We start from the raw sequence: 13,661 nt of genomic DNA, 5'->3' as shown, positions 1-13,661 counted from the left end.
CAAGGCTCCTGCCTCCAGGGCCACCTTTCTGTTTCTGGGCATCTTTCCAACCATTCCACACTTTCCCCTCTCCAGGGCCAGCACAAGGTCTTTGGAAGATAACTTAGTTCTACCATGGAAATCTTGTTAAAAACTTACTTCCCCTCCTCTACATTGCCTGGGGAAATTAAAAAAAAAAATAGGAGCAGCCTCTAATTCCTGCTCTATCCTTCCTGGCTACTGGACATCTCTTATTCCAGAAGCAAGTGTATCTTGTTGAAGAAGGGTTTTATGGCTGGATTCCCTGTCTACCCTCCCTGGCAACTCCCCCAGAGGCAAAGGAATGTCATTTGTGAGAAGGGCTTGGAGGGTTCCGGTGGGAACTGGATTGTCACGACACTGTCATCTCACCATCGCTAATATGTACGGAGGCTTTCTCTGTAGTCATAGGACTAATCTCATGTAACGCTGAGACCACTCCTCTGAGGTGGCTGCTGTTAATAGTCTCGTCTTACAGACAAGGCTGCAACATCTCCAGAGTTTCACAACTGAATTGCGTATAATCTAGGTGCTCTGACTTCACAGCTTGCCCTTGATTTAGTTCCATCTAATTTAGTGATATTACAGTGGCCACTTTCATCCCTTTTCAAAGAAGGGAGATGGCAGTTTCTGCCAAGATGCAGATGTAGGGAATCAGTCACATCTGGTTGGGGATTTGGCTTTAAAGGGCTTTTCTTCATTGGAGTAGAGCACCTTTCTCCATCCTCCTGGGGCCATCGTTCTGTGAGCCTGAGAGGACCTCACGTGGCTTTGTCCTCAACTGCTTTGTCATGAGAAACCAAAGGAGACCTCTGTGCTAAATAGAAACAGACAGCAGAGCTCTAGGCAATGAAAATACATTGTGATGCCCCCAAACTATGGGATAGCTGAATGGGGCTGGGTTTAAGTCTCATTCGAAGTCCTCATAGCCTTTAATGTACCATTTTAGATCTACCTGATGCAAATGAATCAGACCTGGGCTCTAGTTCTTCAATAATTAACCAGCATTTTTAAGTCAATCTAATTTTTTTTTTTGAGTACCTAAAGGTATTCTGGATGCAACTGACCAGTAGTGAATGAGTGAATGAGCAGGGTATGCTCTGTGTGGCTTTGACACAGCCCTTGGCAGCCTCTCGGTGGCCTGTGTGTCCTTAGTTCCCTGTAAACAGGGAGCAAGGACACCTGCATTTGGAGGGTTGTTGTGAGGTTTAAATGAAATAAAGTACGAGGAATGCACAGCACTCAGTCTTATGTATAGTAGATACTTTATAAATATTAAGTTCTCTTAAAGATAAAGGACTAAAAAGGATAAAAATCTGTAGTGGAAAAGAACACAGCCTTTAGGGTCATACAAAATTAAGTTTGATTTTGGGTTCTACCACTACTGTGTTGCATGACATCAATTTCTTCACCTGCAAAAAGGGAAATATTCAGTTCATGAGGTTCTTGTGCATCTTAATGACAATGATTATATTATTATTAATAATAATCTATATATTCATTAAACCTATAATATTCATTAAACCTTAATGTGTTGTAAGTGTAAATCATTGAATCTTTATAACTAACCTGATGTTAGGTAACATAAGTAAAATGTCGTTGTATAGCAAGATCTCCCTAAATGTTAATCTTCTTCCACCTTTTCTGTTTTCCTCTGTGATTAACCATTGAGTCAGAGATAAGACAACTGATTCTCTGATATGGGTCCTGAGAATATGCTTCCTCCTGTAAATGTCATGCATTAAAAAAATTTAAAGACATGCAATATAGGCAATAGCACTGTATTTCTAGAAAGGTAATGAAAAATTAGCATTTCAGAACTCACAGCTACATTGGCTTTGACTACACAACAATGACTTAACTTGGGTAACATATAACTTTCTGAAAGAAGAAATCTGACTGAATTTGATCTTTAGCACAGCTATTGCCCATATCCATAGGACCGGATGAGTATCAAGCTTGGATTACAGTTTATTGTTTGGGCTCCTCCAACAAGCAAAGACAGAAAGAAGGTTTTGCATGGATTGATAGGTTGACAGACAATTCCCATTTTTATGTGCGTGCACTTGGTCTCTAGAGGGCTGGATATGGATATCAGTGAAAAGGTTGAGTCCAGACTGTCTCCGTCTTCCCTCCATGTGAGAAAAATCACACCAATGAGCCCGTTAGGTATTATATTTCTTGGAGGATAAAAACAGGAAAGCTTTCTGAATGACTTTGCCTGGCCTTAGAACCTGATACTTGAAACTTCATTTTCACCATCATCATCACCATCTCGGCATTGAGTTCAAATACAGCTTGGACTGATTTCATTGGTTTATCTGGTATTAGATTTAAAAAAGAGATTTGTCCTCAGTAGACCCTGTTTCTTAACACTAACCTTTATTTGTTTTTCTTCTGATTAGGGTAAAATTCTCAACAGAAAAGGATGTTGTCCTATTTGCACTGAAAGTAAGTATACTCCTTTGAAAATGTGCTGTTAATATTTGTTTTGCATTTTATAATACAAGAAAAATAGTGGTGTAAGTTTTCTGCACACTTTATTTCTGCAGGTATAGGATGGGATCATTCTACCTCCCTACAGACACCTTAAGTCAATTGTAATCCTCTCACAGAAGCACATGTAAGACCAATATAGTTATTTCCATCAGAATTCGTTGCTATGAGAGATTAAGAAGATAAATAGTCTGATTAAGTTTTTGAAAGGACCAAATAACTTAATGTGCATTTTAACTGCTAATAGCATTTGCAGTCATAGTGGCTAAGATAATGATATCCAGCAAAACCAAACATGATACATAATTTAGGAGGGATTTTCCTTCTCTCATTATAAAACCAAACAATTGCACTTCCTCCTTCCTCACCCTACCTCCACCTCTTCACCATTTCACCTGGGCATAGCCAATGTTGCTGTTAGCAAAGACAAAACAAGAGGTCATTGGTTGTGACAATGGTTCTGACAATGGTTTTGCCTCCCTTTTATAGACATGTCACTTAACTAGATAAGAAATGTGTTCTGAGAAATGCATCCTTAGGCGATTTCAGCATTGTGTGAACATCATAGAGTGTACTTACATGAGCCCAGATGGTATAGCCTACTACACACCTAGGCATAGCCTATTGTTACCAGGCTACAAACCTGTGCAGCATGTTACTGTACCGAATACTGTAGGGAATTGTAACACAATGGTGAGTATTTGTGCATCTAAACATATCTATACCAGAGAAGGTATGATAAAAATACAGTATTATAACCTTATGGAACCACTGTCATCTAGTTTATGTGGTCTGTCATTGACCAAAACATCATCATGTGGCACATAACTATATTTTTATCTGAGATCTTGAAGATTCTTTCTAAACATGACCTACTCTGAAAGCTGTCTGAGACTCTGCTGCTCATCACACAGAGTGCAGCAAAAGCTGTCATATCATCCCCACATGTACATATATGCCTACATCTAGTAGCAAATTGCCATTTTAGTCCCAAATTCATAGGGTTTTGAGATAGCTTCCTGAAATGTTTCATTGAAAGAGGCGTGTTAGTAATGTCACTGTCCAATTAGTTCCAATATATGACAAGCAGGATTAACAAAGCCATGAAATCTGTCAGAGAGTATTTTATGAGCCAGTTGAGTTTAGAGAAGTAGGCTTGATGACAGTTGAAAGCAGCTTTCACATGGAAACAGTTTTGTTTCTTCCACTTACCTAAAATCAGAGTTTATATTACTAAGAGTTATCTCGACTCTGTTATTTTTAAAATTTTGATTAATTGGTGCTTTTGGACAATAGATATGTAGAGACATTATATATTACATATTATATATTATATATATCTACTACACATTATTATTTTCAGAGGCAGAGAGCTATTAAACAATTGCATGCTGGATAAAAGTGCTGGTTGAATTAACAGAAATTAAATTATAGATTTAATAAAAGAGCTTTCCTTCAAAGATAATGAAGTACATAAATAATTCAAAGGAGGCCAATGAAGTATGACTTAGTAGAGTCCAGGAATAATGCAGGAAGAAGAATTAGCTATGATTAACACACTAGTTGATCTAAAAACAAATATATAGACTATTACATTTAATCATCCTCCCAGAGACCCTTGGAGGAAACTGTGGATGGTTCGGTGGATGCCTTCAGCTTAATTCCTTCCTGGATGAGCAGAATCGAGCCTACACTGCTGTAGTTTCCCTCTGAATCATGTGAACTGGAAATCGCATTTCCCTATTAAGTGGCTCCCAGATGAAGCAGAGACAGCCCTCGCAGGAACTCCTAGTATGTTCTAGTTAACCCTTCCCGTTTGCAGGCGCGCAGACATGTTACAGCTGCAATCGCATTGCTGTCAGGCAGGCTCACTGCTTAGCAGCTTCATAAAAACACGTGGCCGACCTTGTACAGAAACAGCCTGCATATTGAACGATGTGACTTTATGTTGCAAGAATCAAGAAGGTGATTATTGAGATAGTTAAGAGAAAATCCACGTTTCATTATTAGTTTACTAGTTTATTCATTATGAGCTGGCCTTTCCTAGCCATTAGAAGACTGGTAACTTATTATAAAGAAAAAAAAAGAAACAGAAAAAAGAAGTATAGAGAGATGGGCACAGTAAATAGAACCAAGCTTTTAACCAGGCATATTAAGTACTGTATGGTGTTACACGTGTGAATGAGCCCATGCCTTCCATCGCTGAGAGAGGCGATTGGCAAGGGAGAAAGCCACCCAGCTGGCGGGGCACCAGGAGGCCACTCACTCCGCACCTGCATCTAGCAGGTCAGCCGCTGCTGGAAGAGCCCAGGCATGTGGTTCTCTGTCCAAATCTAAATTATGTCATCAGATGGCTATTTCTCAATTTCCTTTGGTGTTCTTTCCATCTGTTTACTCTCTCCTGCTCTCCAGCAGTTCTTCTATCATTGCTGTAAAACACATTCTCTTTGACGAGGCTTATTTGTTCAGACTGAATTAAGAGATGGGATGACTTCCAAATTTTAAGCAATGCCCAGTGTTTCATAACACATTCAGGTAGACTTAGTCAGATGTCCTCTAGCTGTGGCCTAAGGACCTCTTATTCTGAAATTCCTTTGTCATTGTATCCAGGATCTGGAACGAACCTTAGGGCTCATTTTTTCCTCCTTTGTAAATTCTGAAAGCGCTCCTGATATATGGACTTCTAGCATAGAGAAACCAAGGCTGAAACTGCAAACTAAGGCTGGTCTTTTCTAAAGCCAGAAAAACAACTGATTCATTGATTTATATGTTATTAAAACACAAATTCGTCTCTCTCTCTCTCATACACACACATACACACACACACACACACACACACACACACACGCACACACATTCCATTAGGTTACTGCGAAGTTTTCAACCTCAGTCTTATTGACAGTTTAGCCAGATAATTCTTTGTTGTGGGGAGCTGTCCTGCACATTGTAGAATGTTTAGTAGCATCTCTGGCCTCTACCCACTAAATGCCAGTAGTAACCCCCCCTCTAGGTTGTGACAACCAAAAATGTCTCCAGACACAGACAAATGTTCCCTGGGGGATAAAATCACCCCTGGTCGAGAACCGCAGGTATTCTGGACGGGGGAAATAGTATGTGGAATGCAGAGATAAACAGCTATGGTACTAGGAGCAATAACTTACTCTCAATACATCTTGATTAGATGCAGTAGGAGAGTGAAGTGAGACCAGAAGCTTTAGGTTTAATAGAATATGTTTCTGTATTTTAATTCCCTAGCCCTACAAGAAATTATAAAGGCATAATTATATCTTGATTGATTAAAAGTTGCTGTCTTTGCTTTCATTACCAAGAAGCTAGAAATAAATTTGCAGCCCACCTCTAATGCAGTTTTTGAGTAATAAGCTTACTTCTGACTTCATCATATATGCTCACTCTTATGTATTTTGAATTATTTAGTATGTATTTCTGTAAGTTATTTCCAGTCCTATTTTGCAAGGAGTCAAGAACACGTGTACATGCATACATAAATGAGGTGGCTTGAGTACAGAGCTTCGAGTACTCTAAAATTTATTTTGATTATCTTTAGTAGTTTAAATGAGTGTGATATTGTTTCCAGCAGTGGTGGCATTGCATTGCCTGTTTCTAAAATCCCACAGAATTTCTTCTTTATTGCCTAGGTTAGTCTTAGTCTTGGTAGTGTTTGGGGGCTGTCTCAGATTTCTGAAAGTGGTTGCAAAGAGGAAATCTGAAGTAAAATTTTTATAGGCCCCTCTTTACAACAGCCAGCGATAATGGTAATTTACAATTCTGTAAGTAAGAAACAGTAATGGAGGCAGAAAACTGGCTGTACTCCCCATAGTAGGACGGGATTTGCAGGCTTGGCCTGAAGGGCAGTGATGATTCTATTACACTAAAAAAAAAAAAAAAAAAATTCTCTTAAAATCAGACCTGAAGGAAGTATGAAAATCATTGCTGTCTTTTAATAACATGGGACATTCTCTCTTTCTCCCTATCCAACTGAAAAAAGTTAAATTTGGTTTGGATGACTTATTGAAAATAAAATACTTGAAGTGAGCTAAACAAACTTTATAAAGCCTTCGTGCAAGTGCTGTTTCTTGCCGAAGTATGAGGCTGCAGCCTGAAGCCAGTCTCACTTTGCCTCTGCCGAGCCTCGTGTGACCACGAGGTCGGTGCCAGGAAGGCCACTAGCATTTGGTTTATGTGAAGTGTTGTTTTACTGTGTGTTGGCAAATAGTAGGTGAAATCTTGACCTAACCACCCAACAGAGACCTGAATCAGATAAATTCTTTGCTGGCAGAATATCTGTTTTCAGACCTGGAAATAATATTTAGCGTCATTCACTGATAAGAGGTGTGTGCGGGGGGTGTGTGTATGGAGAGAGAGAAAGAGAGACTGACAGATTGATGATATGAGAAAATTTAATCTTGTAACTATCTATAAAATCAGAGGCAACCAAAGGCAGCCTAGACATGGATACCCAAGCCCAGGTCTCGCAGCTGCATTAAGCTGTACCTGTAGCCACATCAGACCTAAGCATCAGAATCCCAACCCAAAAGAAAAGTTCCCAATTACATAACACGGAGGCGGGTAGGGTATACCGAGCACAGATGTGCATTTAATTGAAATAACTTCAACTTCATGTCCCGCAAGTAACAGGAAATATCAAATTTCAGCAACTCAGGGTGCGAGGAGGCTCGCAGTTGCCAGGTGACTTTTTAAACCCCCCAAGGGTTAGTTTCCAGCTGCGTGCAGCGTTGGTGAGCCTGCTCTCCCGGAGGGAGGGCCCATGCCTGCCAGATACCCACTGCAGCCCCAGCTGTTTTTGGCACATCTGACTTAAGCCCCCTGGGATGCCGACAGGTATCTCCAATTAAGCAGAGTAGCTGTGGGAGGGGGAATACAACAACAATTTCATTTATTTCCTTGAAAAAAAGTAATGAAACGGTGACCTTGGGGCCTATTTTATGAGAAATCTCCACTGATAGAGGTTCCACAAATTAGTAATTCCGTATTTTTTTGAGCAAGGTTTCTGGCCTCCAGGACTGTAAGCAACTCCAGGTCCCTTAGCACCAAGAGTCTGTCCTTAACTCAGGAAAGCAAGGAAATTTGAAACCAGAGCTCAAGATGCTTGTAGAATAAGAATTTGTGGTGTTGACTTTAGCCCTGCCAAGGAGGTGTTAAGCTAAGTGGCCACCGAAGTTTCTGCTGGAGCATCTGGCGTTGGGCTTGACGCTGCTCCCGAGGCCCAACGGCAGACTGGGGTGGCAAATAAAACCCAGCCCTGCCACACGTGGCGGCTGGGAGACCCCACACCGGTGGTGGAAGAAGCAGTGGAAGGAGCATGAGGAAATCGGTTTGTTTTCTCTTTTATATGCTGTTCTGTTCTAAGGGATGCTGTTATTTTAAATTTTCTTGCTGCAAATTAGTGCAGAGTGGAAGGAGACTGAAGTTATTAAGGATCATCTTTTCTCCATCACCTATTGCCAGTTCCTACAGGCTGCTAGTACTCGCTAAGCTCTCGATAAGTGAGTTTTCAATTAGTTAATCACCACCACCATCATCTTCATCAGATAACCACAACAGCAATAATAGCAACGGCAGTAGCAGCAGCAGCTAATATTTATTTAGCATCTGCTGTATGTCCAAACACTGTCATGGGTTGTCTCATTTGATCTCATCTGATTGTCACATCCATCTTGCGCTTAAGTAATGCTATTAACTCCATTTTACAGCCTGAGGGAACTGAGGCTTAGAGATTAAGAAGGACACCTGAGGAAAGTGGTGAGGCCTGAATTCTTGCCAGGCAGGCTGCCCCTAAAGCTTGGGCTGGAATTACTTACCTTGGCTTCCTTGTCATCTTGTGCAGTTCGATAACCAATTGCAGTTAAGAAGGGGAGGAGAAGGTCTGGAGGGCTTTACAGCTTGTCCAAGTTGCAGATTGGAGAAGGACGTTAAGAGGAGCTTCCAATTTAACAGTGTTTCCCCCCCACAACCCCACCTTTGGAGAAATGGGTTCTCAAGTGCCCAGGCTTTCTTCTACCTGGCGACACCTCCACCTTTCTGCTCAGGTGCAGAGAAGTGATGGTTAGTATGCTCTGAGCTCACCAACAGATCAAACTGGCTTGGTTTTCCATGTCTGCTCATTTTTCCATGTTTTTTTTTTTTCTCCTGGAAACTCAGAGTTGCCAGGGCAAGGGAAGATCTCCCCAAATTTTCTTACAATATTAAAATACATACTGTTTTAAACTTGAAATCACTCTATGTAAGATATAATTTCCACCAGGAATGAGACAGAGCAGAGTTACTTTGCCTCTAGAGCTCATCAGCATGTCAGGATCAGGGAATTGTTTAAGTGAAAGGACCTTAATATGAGGTCCGGTTTGCAGGTGAGGAAACTGAGGTTCACGGGTGTACTAACTGGAAGAGCTGGGATGAGGACCAACATTTTTTAAATCTCCTAATCTAGTATTCATCCTATAGGTCTCCTTGGAATTTTCTTGCTCGGGAAAGTTGTTTTTAATATAGATATAGCATTATTATATTATTCAATTAAAAGCTAGTTTCTTGCCTACTTTTGAAAGAGTACATTTTGCATAGAGAAAGATATGCAAATTCATTATTACACATCTGGTACATTTTAGCCAAGGCTGCCATCTTGAATCTCAAGAAAGATGTAAAAACCCAGTTTTGCCTGAGGGGACTTGTGACCCAAATTCCTTAGTGATGGCACACCTAAAATACAGATAAATGACAAAACGAATTAACAGTACACACTCAGAAACTGTGACACTGAAAAAAATACACTTTTTGGAAAATACTGTATAATGAGATACACATTACTGTATGCAAAGCAGAGGCAGATTTATTCCTCTCTGGGGGTCACGTCTCCTTTGAGCAAAATGAGAACAACAAAAATTGCTACTTCTGCTACCTGTGCAGTTGCTCCAGTTGCTAGCAGTGATGTATTGAACGTTAGTCCACATCGGGCATTGTGATAAATGCTCTCCTCTCCATGTGTTTTGCCACTTAGTCCTAACAGTGATCCTGTAGATAGAAGCTATTATTATCCCCATTTTACAAATAAAGGATCTGAGGGTCAGAGAAAGTAAATAGTGTGAGGTCAGCTAATACACTGGTCCACGAGACTCCAAAGCCAAACTTTCGAGCACTGTTCTATGATCTCTACTGACTACATTTTTATTTGTTTTGGAGGTTTGCTTCCAAATATATATGAGGTTTTCCAATTTCTTTCTTTCATACATGAGTAGGGACTTCTATTTAAAGAAATTGTATTTACTTACCTTTTAAAACTTATCTACATGTATGAGGTCCCTTTAACCCCTTCAATCTCTTGGGTTCCAATACCTTAGTTCGAACCTTTGCTGGGAGTATGGAGAAATGACTCGTTAGCTGTGCTATGTCTGTCCCTGTGATGTGAAATTCACATTTATGAATGCTGTCATTCTTTCTCCCGTCACAGTCCCCTTCTGGGTTAGTACTCTCTGCCCTCGATCTTCACACCATCCCTCCATACTGCCTTTCCTCATCTCTCTTTAGTACATGTATCCACTCTCCTTTCTTTTTTTGCCTTTTCATCTTGTAAATTCACAGCTCCATCTCCATGGTACCCCCTCTGTAGTTACTTTCTTACTCTGGTTTCGTATTAGTTTAAACTTCTAGGTCTTTAACATATCACTTCTTGACAAGATACTAATACGGTAGATCTCGGCTTTTCATCTTTTGGGAGAGCACATTCTTCTTTCAAATTACTGCATTTGAATTTTATTAACAGTTGCTACCTTTGATTCACCAAATTCTCTGAGCTGGGAGTTGGATGGAGGGGTTAATGGCTGTTTCCAACCCCTATTTGTTGACTGAATTCTGGTGTCGCCATGATCCCAGCTGCACAGGTTTTGTGACTTAATGTTATTTCTCATACTTTTGGCATTTCTCTCCCACGTTGCTAATCAATCATCACGTCTGGTTGATTGTCTCTTTGTGTTTTTTTTTCCGATAAACAATTTCTTTCCCATTTCCACAGCAGCCACACCCTCCTCCTATTGCCTGCAACTACCCTCTGTCTCTTCTCCATTAGCCATTTTTGCATACCACTGCCAGAATCCAAACTCAGCTCTCATGAGAACCTACCCCAGCTTTCTTCACTGGTCTCTTGCAGAGTTTCTCAAAGTTTGTTTTATAAAACACCAGTGCTGAGGAATAGTAATGAGTAATATTTTCAAAACAAGGTTCTATGACTAAATACACTAAGGAAATGCTGGGTCAAGTAAACTTCAGTATGTTTCCTTACTGTAGAATTCTCAGGGCTCTTTATGTGCCAATGTGCAGGGTGACCTTTCAGGAGGGTGATGGAGTATTAAACACCTCCCGGACTAATTGGAGCTGCAGGGCATTTAAAAAAAGGTTTCTACGTATTTTGGCAGAGCAAAAGCAGGATTGATGTTTTGTAGGAAACATGTTAAGAAATGTTGGTTCCTTGGAATACATTTAAACTTCTGGCAATAAATCGCGGGTATTTGGACAACTTGTGTGTCTCATATCTCCCAAAGTAGCTCCCCATTCAGGTCAGGTTGGCCTCCTGTTCTTCTTGTACAAGCTGCCTTCTTTCCTGTGTTCATGACTTTATTAATATTCTTCTTTTGGCCTACAAATGGCCTTATTCCATTCTAGACCCATTTTATATGTCTACATTTTATATGTCTCTCAAAGTCTAACTCAACTCACATATCACATTTCAACAAATCTATACCTTGTATGTCTGTCGTGGTCTTATTCAAGTCTATTTTAGCCAGCATTAGATACTATTTGCTAGATTAGCATAGCATTTATAATAATAGAACTAACAATTACTACTCTCTGAGCATATCTTATGTTCTTGGCACCTTTGCAGTGCTATTTTTATCTTTATCACCACCCTGAAAGGTAACTGTTCTTAGATCCATCCTATATGTGAACAAACTGAAATTATGTAGGAAATTTGTGTGTGATTTTATAGTCATTAAGTGGCAAGACCAGGATTCAAACACAAGACTCTCTTCAAAGCAATATGCACAATGTTTGCAAAGCTCTAAGGTGGCTTTGAAGCTGGAGGCCAGGTTAACCTGGTGACGTGAAACTCATCTCTTTAGTTCAGGTACACAGCTTTCTTCGTTGGTAAATAAGAACTTCTAGTTTAAAGAGGGGAGACTTGGATGGTGAGAGTGGCAAAAATGCAGCTTCTACATCAAGTTTGTATTAAAACTTGGTGAGTTTTCAGCATTCTAGACATACTCTGGAGGACACTAATAAAAAGCCAATACAGACCCTGAGCTCAGGAACTTGTAGTTGGGGAGATGAAATAGAAACACATTAGATAAGAGAATCAGATAGTACAGGTTATAATTAACTTCCAGATAGGGGTTCTTAATCTGAAGTTCACAGACCCCTAGGATATCATTGACCAGCCTTGGGACAGGGTGTCTGTGAACCTCTGCCTTTGAAAGGATGCACTCATGTGCATTTGGGAAAAGCGTGTCTACATGTTTCTTCAGATTCCCAATGACCTCTGCGGCCCCAGTTAGTAAACAAGTTTTCAGGATGCTGTGGTGTAGGCAGTAAGTCTGTACCATAAGTCACAGTGGGGAAGGCAATGGCTTTAGAGTCACAGAGACTGGGCTGGACTCTGTCTTTACTGTATTGGCTGAGTGATCGTGGGCAACAAGATAACCTCTCCAAACACATGGCTAAGAAATAAGGGTAATAATATACAATGTGCAGAGATATAGTGAGGGTGAAAGGAGATACTAAAAATACAGAAAGCATGTGGCACAGTACCTGGCATAAACTAGTTTCTCTGTACTAGTCTCTGTGGCTATTGTGAAGTACATTAGTTTCCTATGGCTGCGGTAGCAAATTACCACAAACTTGGTAGCTTAAAACAATACGCACTTGTTATCCTACAGCTCTGGAGGTCAGAAGTCTGGAATGGGTCTCAGTGGGCTGACACCAAGGTGTCAGCAGGGCTGCGTTCCTTCTGGAGGCTGAGGGGAGACTCTGTTCCTTGCCTTTTCCAGATCCCAGAAGCTCCCATATTCCACCGTCTTGGCTCTTTCCTCCACCTTCAAAGGCAGCAATGGCAGGTTGAGTCCTTCTCACGCAGTGTCACTGTGACACTCATGTGCCTGCCTTCTTCTTACACCAAGGACCCTTGTGATTACACTCATCCCTCTCAGATCACGCATGTTCGGCTCCCCATCTCATGGTCAGCAACCTCCGTTCCACTTGTGGACTTCTTTCCCTCTTGCCATGTGAATAACACATTCATAGCTTCTGGACATTAGGACACGGACATCTTTGGGGGAGCCATTATTCTACCCACTGTACTTGCTTATATTATGAATTAGAATTAAGTTATTTTCTAATGTTGTTCTGATTTAGCTTTTTGATTTTGACAGTACTTTTTGGTGGGGTAGGTTGTCCCTATCAAGTGGAGAAATTGGACTTCCAGAGAGTGAAAGGAAATTGCTGCCCAAGTGAGTATCTGAGGGCGCAGATTCGAATTTTTCAGTTAGTTTTCTTGGTATCAGACATAGTTGCCCCTTAATGTTCCTGACTTTTCAGGTTTTTTCCTAATGGTTTCTTTGTTCCAAGAGCATTCATTTGTTTTTTTCAATTAATTGATTAAGCAAAATTCTTGTGGTTTCCTGTCATATGTATAATGTCACTTAATTATTTTAGTAAGTTCAGTATGGGAAATTTATTGTTTTCCACCAAAATATATTCTTAAATTGATTAATTAACCCATTTATTCAGTAAGTATTTATTGATACCTGATATGTATTGTACCAGGCATTGCTGTGAGTAATGCAAAGATGAATTCATTTATCACATATATACAGTCATGCATCACTTAATGATAGGGATTCATTCTGAGAAGTGCGTCATAAGGCACTTTTGCCACTGTGTGAACATTGCAGAATGTACTTACAGAAACCTAGATGGTTAGCCAACTGCACGCCTAGGCTATATGGTATAGCCTATTATAGCCAGGCTACAAACCTGTGCAGTATGACTGCTGTAGGCAATGGTAACACAATGATAAGTATTTGGGTATCTAAAAATACCTAAACATAGAAAATGCACAGGAAAAA

The 13,661-nt window shown here is 40.3% G+C and overlaps 1 protein-coding gene across 1 annotated transcript in view; it reads left to right on the top strand.

Moving 5' to 3' along the window:
- BMPER (BMP binding endothelial regulator) overlaps window positions 1-13,661 on the top strand; it is a 243,474-nt gene that overhangs the window by 143,195 nt on the left and 86,618 nt on the right. Inside the window, exon 11 of the mRNA XM_012638762.1 lies at window positions 2,424-2,469. Within this exon, the coding sequence (XP_012494216.1) occupies window positions 2,424-2,469 (46 nt within the window). The remainder of the gene's footprint in view (window positions 1-2,423; window positions 2,470-13,661) is intronic.

The sequence above is a fragment of the Propithecus coquereli genome, unplaced genomic scaffold (assembly GCF_000956105.1).
Source record: "Propithecus coquereli isolate 6110/MARCELLA unplaced genomic scaffold, Pcoq_1.0 Scaffold134, whole genome shotgun sequence".
In the NCBI taxonomy this organism is placed as follows: Eukaryota; Metazoa; Chordata; class Mammalia; order Primates; family Indriidae; genus Propithecus; species Propithecus coquereli.
The sequence above is the reverse complement of the archived record's forward strand: the minus strand, read 5'-3'. Positions and strand labels throughout refer to the sequence as shown.